Here is a 21,954-nt window from a genome sequence, read left to right as displayed (position 1 = left end):
TGCCTTAAAACATATCACCAGATTGCTCATCAGGGAAGTGTGTTAGTCGAAGTCCCACTACATGGGTGTGAGAGGATGCCTTTCACCGCCTACTCACCCGCACCGGCGGGTATCAGTTACTTCAATGCTTTCCAGTCTCATTGTGAAAAGTGATCTCATTGGACTTGCATTTCTTTGATTACGAGTGAGAGGAAGCATCTTTCTGTGTCCTTATTGACCATCCCGCCCTACCCACCCACCCGCTCCCACTCTGTGAATTGTTTGTGATCTTAATTTCCTGTTGGGGTATTCATCCTTTCCTGATTGGTTTTCAACGATCTTCATGTGCCAGAGTATTAACTCGTGTCAAATGTGACAAATAAGGTCTCCCTCAACTTTACATTTATCTTAAAATTTTACAATACTTTCTGCCAATAGAAATTTTTAATTTGTGTGTTGTTGGAGTGGTCAGTATTTTGCTTTCGTATTTAGAATTTCAGTTTGCTTAGGTACATCTGCACAAAAGATTATAAAACAGTATATTTTGTTTCAATACATTTATGGTTTTGATCTTTAGACTGCTTCAAAAATATTACAATTATCCTTTCTTGGAATAACTAGACATTTAACCCAGTACCTTTACAAGACAAGCTAAATCTTAAAGGCGTGTTTGTATTGAAATCAAATGCTTGGGTTATTTGACCAAAGCCACACAAATGTGAGGCCCTTTTCTCCTCCTTACCCTGTATTTCATTTGAAAAAAGAAAAAGAAACCAGTGTGGTTTTAATCTTCAGTTAAAATGTGGATGTGGAATTTTTTTTTTTTAAGAAAAAAACTTTTTAAGTCGACGTGACAGGAGTCACCTACTAAGTATCTTTGCCATCATGGCCAGAGGGGGAAAAACAGAGCCGCAGGACAGCCAGCGAAATATCCTTCCACCCCCTGGGACCTTGGACTGAGTGGGGATGTGGAGGGGGCTGACCTGCTTTTCTCAGTGGACACAGAGGCCGGTGTCAGGGAGGCGGATGGAGGGGAAATGGCCTGGGACACACCTCTCTGCCTCCCTCCAACTCCAGTGCACACTGTTAAAACGAACCTGGGGGAAAACTCTCAAGTATCTGATAGTTATTAGCAACATTCGAAGACTGTCATCAGCCATTGAGACAGGAGGCCAAAAAACAATGTCTGGATGTGGAAGGACAGGAAGGAGTTAAAATGCTCAGGAATCAGTGTGACTTGGTTGGGTATATATGGATTGTTAAGGCACAAAGCCTGTCCAATATAGAAAGTGAGAATGTCTTCATGCTTTATCAGTATTTTCCCTAATCTGTTTAATTATCTAAGGACCCCTTGGATGACATTTTGGGAACATAGATGAAATAATACAAATTAACATATTCCAGTCCTCCCAAACGTGTCCTTAGAGTCATACCATTGATAATCCTGGCTGCCAGCCATGGTAGGGCAGCCATTTCAGGCCAGTCATGGTGTCCTGGCAACCCTTCGAAGGGGTCCCAGAAAGGGTGGAGTGGGGAAGGGGCAGGTAAGAAAGGGACCCTAACTTCTCATGAAAGCAGTGGGGACAGCAAGCCAGGTACCATGGCACCCCGACCTGTGAATGGAGCCAGACTCCCTCTTCTCTCCCTGGGTTTATTTCTTCTCCCTACCTAAGACCAAGGAGGGGGCCTGAGACAGACCCCTCACCTGAAATCACAAAGAACGTTCCAGTCAGATGACTCTGGCTTCTCTAGGTTGGTATTAGGAGCTTGTGTGTCAGTGGTTTGATAAGATGCAGGTTTAGGGGACCTGAGTTTTACAGCTTCCACTTCCTTGGTTCGGAGCGGGCCATGGAACCTGCATTTCAGGTAGGTTCTCTGAAGGTGATGGTCCTCTCCCACTCCCTGAGAAACTGAGCCCTCAGCAGGTGACTGTGCGGCTTGGCTGGAGCCCTAATTCTAAAAAGTAAAAGGAGGAACTATGACTAAGGATGTAAATGCAGGAGAGAAAAAAAAACACCAAAAAAAACCCCAAACAAACAAACAAAAAACAACAAGAGAAGAGGCTCTGCCGACCTGGCTCAGTGGCTGAGCATCAACCTATGAACCATGAGGTCACAGTTCAAATCCCTGTCAGGGCACATGCCTGGGGGTGTGGGCAGATCCCAGGGTGGGGCATGCAGGAGGCAGCCAATCAATGATTCTCTCTCATCATTGATGTTCCTATCTCTCTATTCCTCTTTCTTCCTCTCTGAAATCAATAAAAACATATTTTAAGAAAGCACACGAGAGAATAGACCACAAAGCAATCCGGGGGAACTCTGAGTATTCTGCATTGCTTTTCATGTTACTTAAATTTTGAAGCCAGTCTACCTCCCCTCCCAGGCACCTCTACTCACATGGAAATAATATCCTGGTCTTCAGTAAACCTGAGCTCTACAGGTCTCTCATTTTAGAAGATGCATGACCTTGTCAGGCATTCTGACCTTAGAGCTGGGTCATGTGGTCACGAATCCCGTGACGCCTGGGAGGAGTGGGGGTGAAGTCACTCCATAGTGGGTCTTTGATTAGCTACAAAGTACATGCTTCTCTGCCCTATGTCGTTGGAGAGACTGTAGAGTTGGCCATTTATCAGGGAGTTGGAATGCCTGTGAGGGTCCCCAGTGAGTAGTTAGAAGCTTGGGTTCGGGCTGAATGGTGCTGAATGTGTTTGTCCAGCCTTTGCAAAATTAGCAGGCTCAGCTCAGGGCAGTTCCCAGGGGCTGGACGCAACCCACGTAGTCATCTTGTTGGAATCAGTGCCTCTAACATGAAATTATGGGTCATTCAATAATTCCTCATTCCATTTCTCAGTTGACAACTGATTCTTTTCTGACTCTTTCCCCCCCCCTTCCATTCTAACTAAAGGCTTCAATATTAATCCAAGATGGAAATAGTGACCAAAGGAAAAAGAGAACTTGCAGCTCTGAGTAGATCTCAAAACCCTGGACCAACGAAAATATTTTGCTGCCGATTAGCATGTTAATAAGAGTGAATTTGAGCCTCCAAATTACTCGTTTTCAATTTGGCTCCAGACACTGCTTTTTTGCATGTCACGTTGCTCAACTGAAACAGAAGAACAAAAATGTGGTGGTGCCATTTCAGTTTCTTTGTTCTGCTTCTCTACAGTGGACCTAACCCTTCCCTCTCCTTCTCCCTCCTTTTCCCTCTCCTTCTCTCTCTCTCTGTCCCTCAGTGCCGGAACTTTGCCTGTCACCTTCCGTTGCCTGGAAGAAAACCTGGGGATTGACAAGCGTGTGACCAGATTCGTCCTCCCGGTCGGAGCAACCATTAACATGGACGGTACAGCCCTGTATGAAGCAGTGGCTGCCATCTTTATTGCCCAAATGAATGGTGTGGTCCTGGATGGAGGCCAGATTGTGACCGTGAGGTGAGTGAGGAGGGTGGGGTGAAGCCCCCAAACAACCTTTTTACCTTGTCCCCTTCCACACTAACTCCGTTTGACAGGGGCCACTTGAATTTCAGTTCTCCTGGCAGGAGAATGATGAAGGCAATAACACAGGAGAGGAATTATTGGCCGCCTCAGAGGGAAAAGACTGTGGCAGGGGAGAAGCAGGCTCATACCAGTGCCTTCTGCTTGTGTTGGGCATGAGATTGCTGTGGAAACTTGATATTATTTGAACTTTAACAACCCTGTGATGTCGCAAGGCAGTTATTCCTATGCTCGTATAAAGAGATGAGGAGGTGCAGGCTTCGAGGGGCTTGGACGTTTGTCCAAGGCTACATCATTAGTAATGAGCTAGCAGGGCTGTGTCTGGGGCCAACGTTATCTAACTCTGGATCTAGTTTTTCTTTCATTAAAATATGCTCCCTTCAGCATTCCAGGTGGTGATGGATGGGATGATGAAATTCTGCAAGGAAGAGATTCCTCAATACCACATAAAACATTTTATTACAAATAAATAGCAAGTAGGTTTGTTTTGAATAAAGCTATTGTTACCATATGTATTATTTAAAAAAATTTAGAAAGAACACTTTCCCAAGAGGTCATGAAAAACACATGGCTTCTCCATAAACTTAAAGATCACACCTACTTGCCTATATTAATTTATCCAATTCTCACAACCACCCTGTCAGCTTAGCGGGCTATAATAAAATACCATAGACTAGATGGCTAAACAGTAGAATTTATTTCTCATAGTTCTTGGGTCTGGAAGTCCAAGATCAAGGTGCTGGCAAATTCAGCTCCTGATGAATGCCCTCTTCCTGGCTTGCATATGACCTTCTCCTTGCTGTTTTTGCCGACATGGTCTGTCCTCATGCGTGGACAGAAATAGCTGACCTCTTAAGTTTCCTTTTATAAGGGCACTAATTTCATCATAAGGGCTCCACCCTCATGACCTGATTACCTCCCCAAAGCCCATCACATTGGAGAGTGGGGCTTCAACCAATGAATTTGGGGGAGATATAACTCAGTTCGTAGCAGTACTATACAGGAGCCTCAGTTTCCTCATCTGTATAGTGGGAACAATAATCACATAGTCTAGGGAGGTTGAGAGCATTGTGCCTTGTACATAGTCACCTGTCAATAAATGTTAGCTACCGGTATTATTACTGTTATTGATACTAAATGAAATATAATACTCCTAGAACATGGAAGAAAATATGACAGCGACATAGTGAGGGAAGACATGCTTCAGGTCAGAGTATCAGGCCTTTTAAATCGTGTCCTAACTGCATGTGAGACTGCCAGCCTCCCTTGTTTTAAAACTCAAAGATGAAAAGGGTGCCTTAGTGAAGCCCCTTCTTTTGGAGCCAAGCAAAGATGATTTCTGGTCCCTGAGTTCCTGGCCTTGAAGACAACCACACCGCCCATCAAGTTCACACCATTCAATGAGAACATAGAGATGGGAGAATGGACCAGTGGCCAAGTGGTTGGGATTCATTAACTCAGAGTTTTTAATGTGGGGAGAATCAAGGGACAGCAGGTATAGCATGGCATTGGAATGAGGCAGGCGAGTGTTCAAATCCCAGCAGACCATGTTTGAGCTGTGGGACCCTATGTTTCTCCACCCATTGATCCATGATTTCCTGCTGGAGAGCAAGTACTACCATATGAACCTTGCAGAGCTATCTTGAGGTTCTGCAAGTACCTTGCACAGCATCCAAGAACCAGCCCTAGAGACGTGAGCCAGGGAGAGGAAGGACAGGAAAAGGGACAAAGGAATGGAAGAGAGCTCACTGCTCAGGGAGCTTCTGCAGGACTTAGAATTGCACGGACACTCAGCCCATGAGGACATGATTGGGGTGGAGGAACTGAGGGGGAACCAGCTGCCAGGAAGTGTTCTCTTTGTAGAATTTGTCACACACAACCAAGCGGTAACCAGACAATGTGGCCATAGTGCACAGGCATGTGTAAGAGTGACTCATAACAGAAGCAGCTGGGGTTGTAAAGTAAATGGCTGAGGCCAAGATGGTTGGAACTTGGGGAGTTCCCCTTCCCTGGTCAGGGAAGTGGCTGAGAATTCCCACCTTCCATCTCTTGGGGTTTAAGGGACGTTTTCATTGCAAAGCAGCCTCACCCTGTGGAGATTTCCCAATAAGAATAATATTTGACATATCTCCTTTTCTCAAATAAGGAAATCAAAACACAAAGAGTTTCAGTTGCCTAAAGTCATGTGGTGAATAAGTGGCAGAGCTGGGATTTGAACCCAGGTCGTTCAACTCCAGAACCTTCAATGATGATCACAGCACACTGCTACTTCCTGTGACCCAGATGCGTCCAGGGAAAATGGAGTTCCCTAAACCCTAACACCAACACCGTATTGGTGGGGCAGGGAAGAGCACAGATGAGTTCTGTAGATCCCTCCAAGGGAAGGTGTCTTTACTGTAACAGGCCTAAGTGTGGAAGGAGGACAATATGGAAGGATAAGGCTTACCACAAAATGTCCCAGGGCTTTCCTTTCCTCATATGTGAGATTAGATAAATTCAGGTCCCTCCCAACTGGAAGACCCCAGGATTCTGTGCTTGGTTACACTCACTGTCTAGACTTGGTTACCCCAGTTTAGGAGCCTGGCAGTGCTCCTCTGGAAACTCTAGAATGTTATTACTGCAAAGAAATCAGCCCCCCCTTTCTTTCCAGCACCCACAAAAGCAAGTTGGGAATCTGTATTTTCAGAAGCATCTTTCCATTTCGAAATGACAGCTTTTATAAATGGCATCTAGGAAGGAGGAGACAAAGTCACTGCCCTTTGCTGGACCGCAGAGGCCCCTGGTGTCTCCACAGGGAGCATGAAGCCTAGATTAACCCCTCTTCCAGAGATAACTTCAAAATGGTGCTGGGTGTGCCCTTGGCATTGCTTGGAAAGCAAATGACGAGATGCCTCAAAAAGAAACCTTCCGTTATTTCATTATCATTTCTTGGCACCCTCTGTCTGAATAATGGATTTTCCAGTCCATGATGAACTGTCCAGGCATCTGAAGCCTAATGTCATTTGGAATCTGTTGATTTGTTCCCCCGATGTCCACTGGGTCTGGATATTTGCTATTCTGAGTTCTCATGTTAACATTGGCAATGGTCTTCTCAGATTCTTGCCACGTAGTCCAGAAGTCTCTGGTGCTCACAGAGACATAAAGGCGTAAGCAGAATGCAGTGGTCTTCCTGTGGGAGCATTAAAGTGACTTGTTTTTCTTCTTTAATATTGCCTTACCTGACTTTAGAGCCACGCTTATTTTATTTTAGCCTGTGATAGACTAGGCTACTTGAATATCATGATGGGGATAAGGCTCCCACCCATGAATTTATAAGTTTCCATTGCAGTTAAGCAGAATCCAAATAGACCCCAATTCCTGGGTCTTGGAACTCTAGATTTTGCTATTTCTTGGGAAGAAAAGGGAATTTATGATTGCAAGGAACATGAAAGCTTAAAATTGCCAGAGATGGTTTTGCCAAGGCCATTTTCTCCTCCCGTGACCTGACCTTTTCTGTTCTCACAGCCTCACGGCCACACTGGCAAGTGTCGGCGCAGCCAGTATCCCCAGCGCTGGGCTGGTCACCATGCTCCTCATTCTGACAGCTGTGGGCCTGCCAACGGAGGACATCAGCCTGCTGGTGGCTGTGGACTGGCTGCTGTAAGTGTTTGCACACGGGGTTCTTCTGGGGATGTGAATACTGCCTCCAGGGGTGAACTAGATGCAAGGTTGCAGCCAAGAGCTTAGCTGATCCTTTTTGCAATTCCCTCACTACCGCCCCCCTAACATTTACTGAGTGCTGATTTGGAAACCAAAGGAAAAAAAAGATTGAATCTTTGAGGGCCTCACAGTCTAGTGGAGGAATCAGATAGAAATTATAATGCAAGGATAGAAGCTTAGCAATAAGGAACCAACTACTGCTGCACGCAAAGGATCTCAACCCATTATGTTGAGTGAATGAAGCACAAAGGAGTATATACTATATGATTCCTAGATGAAGCTCTTTGAAAGGCATTAAAATACCTTGCAATAGAAAGGAATCCGTGGTTGCCTGAGCCCAGGGGTAGGGGCTAGAGAATTAATTGGGAAGTTGGCCCAAGGAAATCTTTAGGAGTAACAGAGTGTTCCATATGCATAGGTGTGTATAGGTGTCTACATTTGTCAAACAATGCATTGAAAATTTACATGTATTGTATGTGAATTACTCTTCAATAGAGTTATTAAAAGGATAGTGACAGAGGCACCATCCCAGTCTAGGATGGGAAGGCAGAGTGGAGAAATCAGGAAACAATGAGCATGGCTACTGAATTTCAGTGCTCACTATGTGCCAGCTACTCTACTGAGCGCTTTACATCTTCCTCTGACAACTGAAAGTTTGGTGGTATTACTCCCAAATTATAGATGAGGAAGCTGAGGTTTAGGGTGGTAATGTGACTTGGAAATGAACAGAGATTTGACCCTAGGGCTGCTTGGTTTTGGAGGCCACCACATTCATAATTATGACCATATTTAAGTTTCTAATGGCAGTGATAGTTGAGCTGAATCTCAACGAGTAGGTAGAAGTTGCCCAGGTATACATACTGGTAGATGGAAGGGGAAACAGGACATTCCAATCAGGGCAGCCCGTACAAAGGCTCTGAGGCATTGTGGGGACCAATGAGTGGTTTAGTATTGTTGGAGCACAAGGTGTGAGGCAGGAAGTGCCAAAAGGTCAGGCAAGATGGACATCCTTAAAGACCACGAAGAGAAGCTTGAACTTGACTGCACACATAGTCCAGCACCTTTCTCAGTGAAGGACATTTTCCTAGTGTAGGGCATGCCCTCCACATTCACAAAGGTGGGCCAGTCTAACCAGATGGTCCCCAATAAGGAGATTATAATCAGTCCTTGCTAAGGGCGCATTAGGGCTCTGATGTTCTGTGGGCTGTACACAGGTGCCTCCTGACCAGTCTTGGAGCTGTATTATGGGGGCTGGTTGGTGCCATTGACTTCAATGTCAGAGGCACAGAGTGGCAAGGGCTGGCACAGAGGTCCGTGGCCAAAGCACACATTTTAAAAACTGCTCCACAAGCCAGTGGGAGTTCTTCTGACGTGTACTGGCATCGATTTTAAAAGCCAGAAGCCACATTTTATGGACTTGAGTTTCCTGGTGCTAAAATAAATTCCTCTCTGTGATATTTTAAAGAGAGAACCATGCCCATGGCTGAAGGGAAGAAGGGCATCGGGGAAGACTAGAAGATAGCCTGGTCTCTCCATAAAACTTGCCTGCCATGGAGGTTTAGGTTAAAACGAGAAGTGGCTTCCTGGACATATTCTCCTTAACTCAGGAGATTTGTAAGGAAAGTTATGAATCTTCCTGACTCATTCTTTTGTCACCAGAGAAATTCTCTGGAAATGCCTTTAGCGGGAAGGTGAAGAGCATGTGAAATTAACTCTTATCTGTCTCTGCCCATCTCTCTCAGGTGGTGGTGATGGGGAGGGGCCTCATGCTAGCTTGGTTGTTCTTCAAGCCCTGTCACAACCCCTTTCTTATGACATTTGCAGACAAGGCAGCTATGGGCAGCTGAGGTCTGGTGGTGGGGTATAGTTAGAAGGACTGAGGGAGAATAGAATTGAAGGAGACAAAGGAGTGGGGTAGGATTTGGGGAGGAAGACAAAGGGAAAATAACAACATTGGCAATGGTTTGGGGACAGAGCACACAGTAGGTGTTCAATAAATGCAACCACAGAATTGCTGCGTACATAACAACCAGGGCCCTTTCTACACAAGAGCAAAGACAGAGTGAGTTATTAAAATCTCATCTAGTTCTCCTGTGACTTTGTTTACTTAGTCCTCCACCTCTTTGTCCCTTGAGCCTCTCAAACCTGCGTTGTCATCAAGTGCCCTTGCTTACTGTGATGACATTGCCTAGTCTTTTCTTGGGCTTATTTCTGAGGCCCCAAATTCACTGTTAGAGATTCATCTTTTAAAAATTATTCTTATAGAACCTGCCTCCCCCCAATTATAATGCAAATGCTTTTGACTGGGGGGAAAATGCACTAATGTTATCCAGGAATGAAAAAAAGGAGCTTGTATTTGTGGGTACCACAGCGTTTTTCACATCTTTTGACAATTAATTCCTAAAAAGCCCTACTGTGTATTTCACAGAGGCAACCAGGAATCAGAAGGGTCAGGTCTCTCGCCTGAGGCACAGGCAAGCTTGTGTGGCCAGGTCAGGGCCCTGCACCCCAGCCCACACAGCATCCAAGCAGGTCTAACAGTGGGAAGCTGAGGTGGAGAGGTCCAGAGTTGGGAAGGTTGGAGAAGACAGACCTATTAGGGTCATGGCTGGTTCTACATGCTAACCAGAGGATTTTTTGTTTGACCTGTTTTTTTTCCTCTTCCCAGGATTAAAACAAACAAAACAAAACAACACAAAAAGCCTAAGTAGGGACAAATGGGGTACAATCAAGGTCTCAGCCACTTTTAGAATTCAAGTTCTCTCGTCCCAGGAGGTCAGCCATTGTGAGCCTGGTCTTCTTGGCAGTCAAGCCTGTTGGATAAGACTCAGATCATGAACCATCCAAGACCCTGCCTACTTTTGACCTAAATGCTAGCGAATGGAAAAGGAGGGCTGGGTCCTCCCAGATCACCCCACAGGTGCTCGCATGCTCACACTTGCATAGAGAGTGGGGCGTCCTCACTCCAGGGTTGAAATGCACTAGCAGAAGGGAGTTGGCTGACTAACAACAAAAATGATGACACATTGGGATTAACTATATTGATGACACTAAATTTGGTCCCAGGCTGGGCTGGAAAGGAACGAGGGAACGAAGAGCTGTCCTCAAGTTCTGGGGTCTGCTCTCTGGTGATCAGGGGAAGAGAAGCAAAGAGACAGGTGCCCGGGGTCCGAGCTCTACACTTACTCTCTGGACTTTGGGCAGGTTGCTTACTCTCTGGACCTCATCATGTGTATAGGGAACAATAACTTATCACTTCGAAAGCAGAGTCTAGACCCAGTGCCCTTGAGTGTCCTTCTAGTTGTTAGACTCGGACTAGGATTCTGCAGGTGATGGATGTTTGTATACCAAAAAAAAGCATGAATGTTCCTTTTAAGAAGAGAAGAAAAAGGAAGGGTAGAGGATCCTGGGAAAATGTGCATAGGGGTCTGTGCGTAGGTAGGTCAGACCTGCTTTGAATTAGTAATGGTGCCGCATTCTTTCCCAGCAGCAAGAGACATTCCGGAAACACGCTCTTAGTCATGGGCTCCATGGCTGTTGGGTGCCCGTTAGTGTATGAGTGGTGCAGGGGGATGAGTTGAGATCGAGGGAGGCTGCTCATTTCCGGGGTAGACTGGGATGTTTGTTCCTCTAGGCAAGAATGATAAGCTTTCATAACTCTAGCAATTTTTCAATTTAAAACCAAACAAAGCCTGCAGTGACATTTAATGTGCCACGCTGTTTGCCAACTGCTGGAGACCAGCCATCTCATCACTGTCCGCCAAGCCCTGGGCCTTTTCCAAAGGGCAGGCTAGCTGCTCTGTAAATGTCATGGTGAAAACCAAGATTCTGGGCCCCAAAAAGTGCCCAAGTCCTAGGAACACCGGATGGGCAGGGCTGGTAAAACTAGAACCTTCCCCAGAGTCCAGGAAACTCTTTGTGAAGGGAATCCTTGGCAGATATTTTTCAGCGACCTGGCTGACACCCCTCTTACTGTGAGGAGACAGGATGGAGTGAAAACTGGGAGCCTGTACCAGGGAGAAGGGATAAATACCTGGGTCTGGCCACAGGTGGGAAAAGAAAAGCCACAGTAAAGTGAAAGCTGAGGGAATAATGGCCCATTTATCATATGAGACTGCTGGTGAGGTCATTTCCGGGGACACCTTTACTAGTTTGGATATAGTTGAGATGGCACTTATAAGGAAGGCCTTAAAGGGCCTCCACCCTGCAGGGGATACTGTGACTCTCCCCTGTTAGCATCCCTCCCTGGAAGAGATAGAGCAATGATTCCCAAACTTGAGCACGCACCAATCTCTCCTGGAGATTCAGAAGGTTGGGGGGCGGGGGTGGGGGGGACCAAGAATGGGCATTGATAACAAGTTCCCAGGTGATGCTGCTGATACTGTCCAGGACCTCACTTCCAGAAGCAATGGTCTAGAGACAGGGAAGGGGAGCAGGAGTTCTCGATTGTGGGTAGTCGAGCATCTCTATACTTTTCTGAGCACCAGTTGACAGAGTTGACAGTTCACGCATCCATACAATGAAAACTGATGGGAGGGATGCAGACAGCTAGCTAATTTTTAGTGAGTGCTCCTTAAGTGTTAGACATTGTTCTAAGCACTTTACATGGACTCCTTTAAAAGTAGAAGCAAGTTTTGAAGCAGCTAATAGTATTGTGCCTATTTTACAGGTGAGCAAACTGAGGCTCAGAGAGAAGTAACCTATCCCAGTTTAGTGGATATTAAATGACTAAACTGGAGTTCAAACCCAGATGATCAGGCTGTTGTTCCTTGGGGGTTCCAGGCCTGCCAATTTGGGTTCTCACTTCTTATTCTGATACATGCACACAATCTCTCTCGCGCTCTCTCTCGCTCTCTCTCTCTCTCTCTCACACACACACACATGTCTGGTGGAAAAGAAAAGCTATTCTTACATTCACCATATCTCTGAACATTCCAAGGGCTTAGGCTGAAGTCTTTTGCTCATTTTTCCCCTCCATCTTCCCTCATCTCCAGTCTTTGTCAACCTCTGCATGGACCGTGACCCTTTTCTACTTAGTCCTTCCCTCCTCTGACAAAGTGTCCCTGATTCAATGCAGTATAATTGCAGATCAGGGCAGTAGGGTGATTGTTCTGCACAGCAAAATCATTCTTTAATGTTTCACCAGAGAAATACATGCTCATGGAAAAACAAGGGGAGGGGAAATCTCCAAAGAGTTATAAAATGAAAAAGGAAAAATATCTCCTTCACCTACAATCGGATCATGAAGGAGAGCAGGACAGGCCACCCCGAAATGTTCCAATTGGCATGTGGATTATTTTTAGTTGAAGGCAATCAAGACCCAGCAGATTTAGGAAAAACTTTTTACCTCCCCCTGAACTGCTGAAAGAATTTAGAAAGGGGGCCTGTACCAGGAAGAGAACTCTTACCAGAGATAACGTTTTTTTATCTAAGAGACTAATCTGTGTGGCAGGGCAAACATCTGTTTACCAAACATCTGTTCTTCTCATCTTCCTGTGAATCCTCTTCCTTCCCTTTGAAACTCCAGCCCCAGCCCTTACCCTTAGCTCAGGATGGTATATGAGCCTCGTGGCTTGACTGCTGGGAGTCTCATATTTTTATGGGGCTCCCATATATACAAAATTAAACTTGTTTTCTTCCTGTTCATCTGTTTTATGTTCATTTAATCATTAGACAAGCGAGGAACCTAGAAGGGAAGGAGGGACAGTTTTTCCACCCCTACAATCTCAAGCCTTGTTTCTCTGAAGTAATCACTGTTTATAATTTTAGGTAGCACAAAAATATAAAAGTTTAATATTAGGCATCCCTTTTCTTGAAAAAGAAAATCCTTCAGCATTCCCCACCCCTGGAATCTCTCCCTACGTTCCCCTGGGAACCTCTCCTACTCACGTGTAGTCCCAGCCTCCGTCTCTCCCCATCGTGCTGGGCCTCCTTGCCCTCTGTCTCCTCATCTTTCCCCAGCTCTCAGGACACCGCTCTCATTTCCGTAGGTGAGGTCATTGGTCTCTGTCTCTCCCTCTTCTTTGTAGGTCTTTCCCAGAGTCCTAACTTTTCACCACCAAAACATCCAACTGATGTTTACTAAACAAACAAACAGTTATTTTTCTAGACTTAATCTGCCCTCTTAAACTAACAATCTACCCCCCCCCCCGCCTCCTTCATACACCTGCCTGTCCCCTTCCCCCGAACCTGCCCATGTCTTACAGAGTTAAAACATGGTACCAGCCCTCAAAGAACTTATAGTTTAGTAATGGAGACAGATGTGGTAAAAAAAAAAATCCCCACAGAATGTAATAAGTGTAAAAAAAAGAAATGTATAAGACTTGGTGGAGGAATAAAAGAGGAAAAGATATTAGTTGGAATAATGATGATGATGATGATGATGATGATAAACAATGATGATGATGAGCAGCCACGGTGAGCACTGCGTTGTGTCAGGTACCGTGCCAGGGCCTTTAAATGCAGAGTTTGGCAGAGGACCTCTCAGATGACAAGCAGTTATTTTCTTCTCAACATGCTTGGAGGTGGGTATTGCTTTCTCTGTTTTTCAAAGGACAAAGCTGAGCGGGAAAGGCTAAGTAACTTGCCCTGCCGGAGCCAGGATGGCAATCCAGGCTTGAATCCAAATTCACACTCAGCCAGTGCTTCCGTGGGCTCTCCTTCCCTTCCCAAACTCAAGTGGCTTAAGCCCTTGGATTCCCAGAATTGTGCCAGCCTTCTCAGCTCTGGGGCCTCAGGTGACCCCCCTGCCACACTGGGTAGCAGGCACGATGGCTTGTTTGTATGAATGTTAAGTTGAATCATATGAAACATTACAGGACTTATAAAAATGGCAATTTCATATGGTTCGACCCAATAGAAGGAAGCAGATGAATATTGGGTGACTTTGCGTCCCCGACTCTGTTCTTCTGTGAGAAGCAGGACTTTCAGACAAGTCCATGTCCTCTTGCCAGAGGATTTAGATCAAGAGATAGACAGGAGAGACAGACACCTTGGTTTTTCTTCCAGGGAGCCAGACCCAGTGCCTCAGCGTGAAGCAGGTTATTCAAATCCCTCTCTTGGCTTTGGTTCCTGGTGGCTCCAAAAGCTGTGTCATCTGTCATGAATCCAATCCAATAAAATATTCTACTCTCATCTCTCCTCCTTCTCACAGTCCTGACACAGCATCCAGACCCAAGGATAGCGTCAAATGCTCTAAAATTCTCTTTACCAAGTAGCCTAAAAGCTCCTGAGGTCAGCAGGGTTTCCTAAATGCTCAGAGAGGGTTGCAAGAGAAAATGAAAGTATTGGCCTGTGAAGGAATTTTCCACATGTGAACCATAAACTCCCATATCCTGCTTTTGGCCAGTGTCGGACTTCCCCAGAGTTGGCCAGATATTCCCCTGGTGGCCTCAAAGACAGAGCAAAAATTCTTTTATCTTCCGTCTCCCTCCATCTACCATTCCTTCTCTTCACCTTCTCAGTCATCTTCCTGAATATGTTGATTATCTGTAATGTCTTCCTCACCTCGTGGTCAATGTACCACCTATGGGGAGTTGACTTCTCTCTCTGCCTCTGCATTGAAGGTGCCCTTGCCTGTCAATACTTGCCTCTGGGTTACTACAACCAAGAGACACTTCTTTTTCTTATGTTACCTGAGCTCTAGGTAGTAGTGGGCATTGTCCATCACACCCTTATTTTTGAAACAAGATTCCCCCAAACTCTTCTACTTTCCTTTCACCTTTGCTGACTCTTGTTCCTTCACACATTCCTTAAGTGTTGTCTGCTCTTCTCACTCTACATTCTCTCCAAGGATTGACCTAAGCATGCTCTTGGCATCCACCCATGGCCGCTCTAGGTGTTGACTTCTAATTCACTACCTGCAGCTCACATGTTCCTTTTGATCTTTAGTCCACACTCCAAACCATTTGTGGGACATCTCCCCTCTGCTGGGTCAAGGCCCTCACACTCATTATGACACCAGAATCTTTCCCACCCCAATCAGTTATGACCCATAAATATGGTAACACTGTCCACTGGCTGCCCAAACCAGAACCCTGAGGAAATCCTTGACTCTTTTCTCTTTTATTCTCTATAACCAATCAATTCTCAAGTCCTGTAATTCTGTCTCCTAAATCTCAGATTCATCTTTCTTCATACCCACCACCTCTTCACTAAGTGGACTTTGATCTGTCTTGTCCTTCATCAGCCCATTCTTCAGAATGGAACATTGGTGGTCTTTCTCTTCAATGGATTCTCATTACCCTTGGGATAAAGTTGTAACTCCCAAACTGGGCTGATAAAGCCTTACATGATTTGGTCAGTTCTTACTTTCTGCCTCTCATTAGCCATCCTGAATGCTCCTGAGTGCTTGTACTGCCTAGATTTCACATGTATTATTTTTCTCTTCTCTGTAGCTCATTGTCTCAGCTCCTATCTCCCCCTGAAAACATGAATAAAGATGGAGTCTTGAGGTCATTCACAAAATCAGGCACTTGTAGAGATTGCTAAGAAGCCCCAATATAAAGATATGAGGGGGAAAAATACCTGATAGTAGTTAAGAAAAAGCATGGACTCTGGAGGCAGCCTAACTTGGATTCAAATACCAGCTTTTTCCCTGACCTGGACTAAGATGTCTCACCACAATCTTTACTGAAAATCCTTCTTCCTTCCTTCCCCGCGCGTGCGTGCGTGTGTGTGTGTGTGTGTGTGTGTGTGTGTGTGTGTGTGGTGTGGTGTGGTTTTCCAGCATTCTTCTCTCTAGGATTTTGAGTGTCTCATCAACATTTGAACTTATGGATGAGAGAACAGCTTACTCTTAAGAACTTAATTAGTTTTCCAGTTGCTGATCTTCTAAAAGAGAGAGTTATCAACCATCCTATTTTTTTTAAAATCAGAACTTGAAAAACAAGATTTGAGAAAGGTTTTTTCTTAACAGTTTCTTGTTCAAGAGGCACTTGGGAAGATTTAATTATTTTAGGGTAATAAAGAGAACCAGACAAAGTAATTTGTTTTTTCCAGGATGCATAATCATTACACATATTGGTCAGGAAGAAAATCGTGGCTGAGTTTCTTATCCAACAGCTGTGTCTGTGTATATCTGTGTGTTACCCTGGGGTGCAGGGGAAAGGCAGTGTTAGTTCCAATCCTTACAAAAAACATGAATTTTTTATTATTGGAATTCATTGGTTGTTATTCTTTACTGTAGAATTCATAAATAAAATTAGTAGAAGTAATCTTTGAAGTGGAGTCTTTTACGAACAATTTAAATCAAGAATACTGGATGCAGCCCTAGCCAGTTTGGCTCAGTAGATAGAGTGTCACCCTGCAGACTGAAGGGTCCCAGGTTTGATTCTAGTCAAGAGCACATACCTCAGTTGCAGGCTCCTTCCCAGCCCGAGCCCTGGTCAGGGTGAGTGCAGGAGGCAACCAATCGATGTGTTTCTCTCACATCGGTGTTTCTCTCTGCCTTTCCCTCCTCTCAAAAATCCATGGAGAAATAGCCTCAGGTGAGTATTAAAAAAAAGAATACTGGATGCAGCTAGAAGTGTCTGGAGCCTGGGCACTAATTCTGAGATCTAGGCACGTTATTTCCCTCTAATCATTCCTTCCCTCCTTCTCCTCCTCCTTTTTCTTTGCTATTGTTTATTGGGTTCCTACCTTTCACCAGACAATTTTCTAAACAATTTATGTACATCTTCTCAGTTAATCTTTACACAAGATTATAAGAGAAGTATGACAGTTATCTCTAACTGACAAACAGGGAAATTAAGGTTAAGCAACTTGCCTGAGACCAGGCAGAGGGAAAGGGAAAGCCTGAACTCAACCCTAGGTCTCTGGTTCCAGACCTTGACCTCTCAACTACCGTAGCATTCTGCTTCCTCACTAAACATTTTCTGTTCTCTGTCTCCAGGGACAGGATGAGAACGTCAGTCAATGTTGTGGGTGACTCTTTTGGGGCTGGGATTGTCTATCACCTCTCCAAGTCTGAGCTGGATACCATTGACTCCCAGCACCGAGCGCACGAAGACATTGAAATGACCAAGACTCAGTCCATTTATGACGACATGAAGAACCATAGGGAAAGCAACTCTAATCAATGTGTCTATGCCGCACACAACTCTGTCATAGTAGATGAGTGCAAGGTACCTTTCCCATTCATGGATATCGAGACCTGTATATGATAGTGCATGCTCGATTTCTTAAAATGAACACCAGAGCCCTGCATGTATGATTGTCACATTTATTTTTCTAAAGCATCATGTAACCCAAGCTTCCGTGAGTCCCAGATCATCTAACTCTGTGTCTAACATGGCTGGAAATCAACAGGTCTAACAGGGAAAGAGCCAATCAGTTGCTTCTTTCGTCCATATGATGTGCAAACTCTCATTCTGATTCCCCCACCTACCCACTCCACAAATTTGATTGTTTTTCTTGAATATTTTGCCCAAGAATTTGTGGTCTCTAGGGTTTTGCTGGCTTTCAACTTCTCTATTCCTCAAGTGAAGCACCGGGAGAAATACCCAGAGCCATTTGATTTATATAGCACAAGTTTTCCTTCCTGCTGTGAATCATGTATTGGTCAAAAAGGTGCCCACATCACTGTGCAGCTGCTTTCGGTTAATTATTTTGGTGGGAATGTGAGTTGTGACCTGGCAGTCCCTTTGCTCCAAGTATGGGGAAACTTTCAAGTAAAGGATAACTATCCTTCAGGACGATCATTCATAGATGACTTCTAAAAACCACTACATTTCACACACTGCCTGGCAGCACCCTCTTCCCTGAAGCATGGATGTTCTGGACTCTCCTAAGCCGTTGGGTGCTGAGTCTTCAAGCTCCATAAGCTCTTTCTAGCCTTCATTGTAACTAACTTGACATTGTCAAAGGCAGTGTCATGACCAGAGCGAAGCAAACTTGGAGAAACCCAAGTCAACTCTGAGGGTTGGGTTGCTAGAATGGTCCCAGCTAGCATTTGAGGAAAATTTGAACCCAACAGATATTTCTGATACCTTTTTGATTCCTGTTGATAAGATCTCATTTAGTTGATTTCTTTATGTGTTACCTCTGGGTCATTCTAAATATATCCGATGGCTTCTGCCAGACCACTTAGGATGACACAGAGGTAATCCTCTCTACTGGACTGCAACATAGGTCCAGAAGTCTAATGGGCCAGCCACAGCCTTTCGCTCCTCCCTTCTATATCAGGCCCATGTGTGAGTGAACCTGGGCTCTGATACAAATTAGGGACCCCACCCATCGGGAGGCAATTGCATAAATTGATTGACTCCATGAAAATGACTTAAATTATTAGTAATTCAGATGTATTTAAAGGATATACTCCATTTTCCTAGAAAGTTAGTATTTCGTACATCTAAATAAATGTGCTGGATTATTTCCCATTAAAATGTTGGTTTGGATCAACAAGGATCAACATTCCTAAGGAATGGCTTTATGCTCTGTTATACTCAATAAGTATTTATTGTGTGCCTTGTGAGGTTTAGTTGAGCAAACCCATCTCATTCCTATGACCATATATATTTTTATCACATTCATCAAGTATTTATCGAGTGGCCATTATCTGCAAAACCTTGACTTAGGCATGGGAGAACAGGAAAATGAATGTACAATTTTGAAGTGGTGATAAGTTTTGATCCCAAATGACTGCCATTCAAGGACACATAGTAGTAAGGAACAAAATGAAATCATATATTTTTTAATTTTGCAATTATGTATAAGAAGACTCCTAGTGGTTGTCTATGCTGTGACCTTTATTGGGGCATTGTAAGAGGCTTAGCAATATTGTATTGAAAAAGGTATGTAGGCATGGAGATATCCTTAGATTTCAGACTTCCTGGATTTTTTTTCTTAAAGAATATCAGGAGAAATTTGCTTCATTTGTTTTAAGCAAAACATTCAAGTTCTAAAAGGAGATGTTGGTCAATTGTCCCCTGTCGGTCAGACGTAAGCCCATGAGGAGAGGAACTGTGTCCCCATTTGTCAGTGCTGTGTTTTAGCACCTAAAGCAGCGCCAACCATGCAGTAGGCGCTCTAGAAATATTTGTTGAATGTAGCCTTTTAGCATCTTGACCCTATGCTTTAATTCAGGTAATCTTTTTTTTCTGGACAATTCCATAGAGATAGTGGCTCAGTCTCCATAACCTACTACCCAACCAACCACCCTGCACACTTGTTGAATTAGCTTTTAGGTCAGGGGTGGGGAACATCCTGCCTGTGGGCTGTATAAGGCCTGAGAAATCATTTGGTTTGTCCCTGCCAAGCATTAGGGGTGAGTTAATTAAATCAAATGTAGCAGGATAATTTTTTTAATCATATATGAGAGTTTATTCCAATACTGCCGGCAGTATGGAAGAGCAGCAGTTCATCCACAAAAATCTAGCAGGCTAATTTTTAAGTTGATAATTTTGTATGGCCTGCGAATGATGTTATAAATATCCAAATGGATCTTGGCAGGAAAAAAAGGTTTCCCACCCCTGATTTAGATGGTCAAGTAGTGAAACTGAGCATGTCATGGAAATGATGCAGCAGCCATATTGCTTTAATGGCTATTTTGGCAGTTTGGATTTTTTTAGTGATGAGATTGGGTTCAGCTCAGTGAAGGTTAGTTGGTCCTCAGGCGTTGCTAGGTGAGGCAAATTGACTCTCCTCACTCTAGACCAACTAGCTGAGTTGACACTGATGTGGGAGGCAGCCAGAGCTATGGAGATGAATTAGCACACTTTCCCAGAATATCTGAATCACATTGATTCATGCCTTTGAATTTCCTTCTGGTCCATGCTCCGTCTCACTGTTTTCAAAACTGAGATGGGAGACATCAATGCCGACTGGCAGTTCCCTCCCTGTGTTTGCTTTTCTGTTACTCGGGTTGTTGTAGCAGGAGGGGTGCAATGGATCGGGGAGTGGAGTCCCAGGTTGCTTTCATCCAGCCAGCAAGGGAAATGCCAAAAAAGCTGCTCTCCCAGCTACTGTTCAAACACAGGCCCCGGCATCCAAACAACAACAAAAGGACAACTCCCTCCCCCAAGTGCTGTCTGGTTTTCCAAAGGCACCACACTGTGGTTGAGAATTTTGCTCAGCTACGGATCTGGTTCCTCACTGAAAGCCAAATGGGCACATTCAAGGTCAGAGAGGACAGGCAGCTTTCTCCAGGCAGACAGCGTGCTCCTTCCTGGCAGTCCCTCCTGACAGTTCACTGAAGGGGAAACCACGTTGCTGCAGCTCCGGTCAAACTTTAACCACATCAAGCCTCGTTATGTCACCTTGGTCTCTCTGTTTCCAATCGCTCGCCTTGTGAAGTAGCTTGAAAGTGACGCAATAGCTTTTGTATTTTAATCATAGTAACTGCACGGGAGGCGGTCGGTCGTTGCTGCTTGCATGTGGGGGCCCAATGGGGACTGGAGGAATGACTCCTTTTTATTTTCACTCGCTTGGTTTGTGAGGGGCACTGGGTTTTCTGTTCCCAGCATGTTGTGTGTGTCCATAACGCATGCGTTTCACTTCCACGCGGGGAGGGAGGTCAGATTTCTTTCAAACATTGCTGCGTTTGTCATGTCTCCATGTTCTAATGCTTCCATAAATCCAGTCTCTCCATTATGTGGAATATCAGTCGTGGGTTTAAGTTTGCACATGACGTTGAGGACAGATGGAAGGTAAGCTAGGAAAAATGTAGACGTGGAGGGGGAAACCTCCCATTCTGTGGAAGGGTTCAGTTCGCTCAGAGCCAGGGGAGCAGAATCAGTCTGCTGGTTGCATTTGATTAGTAAATGACCTCGGGCTCATTTAATCCCCCCTTTTCATTTTTCATTTGTAAAACCCGAATCGCTTATTTGCTACCCAGACCATTGTGCCTTCTGGTGTTAAAATTGGACATGTGTCAAATTCACCTGGCCTTCTTGCAACTGAACCTTTCACATGCATGAGTAGAACTAGCTGCCTAGTTCTGGGTGTATTTTTTTCTCTGTGGTTGTATGGAGTAGCACATGGGCACTATTGTTTAAGGACTGCATTCCTGTGTGATGGGTCTGTAAGTAGTTAGACACCCCCACAGCCCTCAAAGCAGAGTAGAAGTTATCCCCAGAATCGCCTAGCATCTCCAGTCCCTCAAAAGGCCCTCAAGGCAAATAAGTATTTTTTTAATGTTCACAAATCAGTGTTGAGACCCAAGACCAGCTCAGCATCTGGTCGGAAGGGACAACATTTAAAACCGATATCAAAGTCATGTGGTCTAAGCCAGAGCCGGTGCTCCTCCATGTAACCACGGGGTGGTTCTCTGGTCCGTGGCCTGTGAGCTGGATGTTGATGATGATTATTTTCAGGTAACTCTGGCAGCCAACGGGAAGTCAGCAGACGGCAGTGTTGAGGAAGAACCTTGGAAACGTGAAAAATAAGGATGTGACTCTCAGCAAATTCTTGAATAACCTCCCCAGTGTATCTCATGGTAAAAGAGGATATAAACAAGCTTTCTTTAAAAAGGAAAACAAAACAAAACAAAACACCTATATTTCTATGTTTACTTAATCTGTTAGCCGAGGCTTAGTGGACCTGTTGTGAGTCAGTGATAGGCATGGTGCTGTGTCTTTGCCAAATAATGCTTCGTAACCGTCTGATGTTCTCATGTGTGTTACTGTCGGAATGGATGCTGCTGGAGGAACCGTTTGAATTGAAGACACATTCTTGCCAGCTTCCCTTTTCTCTCAAGATGCAGGCCCATGGATGCTCTTTTCCCAGGGGACGGGACTCAAGCTGTGTGGTACACTCCAGGGACTTGGGGTAATGAGCAGATCCACAGT

The 21,954-nt window shown here is 44.8% G+C and overlaps 1 protein-coding gene across 1 annotated transcript in view; it reads left to right on the top strand.

The window, feature by feature from the left end:
- The window catches only part of SLC1A2 (solute carrier family 1 member 2), a 97,444-nt gene extending 75,793 nt beyond the window's left edge, over positions 1 to 21,651 (top strand). The window contains exons 9-12 of the mRNA XM_023744970.1: positions 3,212 to 3,406; positions 6,974 to 7,108; positions 17,061 to 17,292; positions 21,481 to 21,651. Coding sequence (XP_023600738.1) covers positions 3,212 to 3,406; positions 6,974 to 7,108; positions 17,061 to 17,292; positions 21,481 to 21,552 — 634 coding nt within the window. The 3' untranslated portion in view covers positions 21,553 to 21,651. The remainder of the gene's footprint in view (positions 1 to 3,211; positions 3,407 to 6,973; positions 7,109 to 17,060; positions 17,293 to 21,480) is intronic.
- The last annotated feature ends 303 nt before the right edge of the window (positions 21,652 to 21,954 follow it).

The sequence above is a fragment of the Myotis lucifugus genome, unplaced genomic scaffold, assembly GCF_000147115.1.
Source record: "Myotis lucifugus unplaced genomic scaffold, Myoluc2.0 scaffold_502, whole genome shotgun sequence".
Classification (NCBI taxonomy): Eukaryota; Metazoa; Chordata; class Mammalia; order Chiroptera; family Vespertilionidae; genus Myotis; species Myotis lucifugus.
This window is presented reverse-complemented; position numbering and strand designations above follow the sequence as displayed.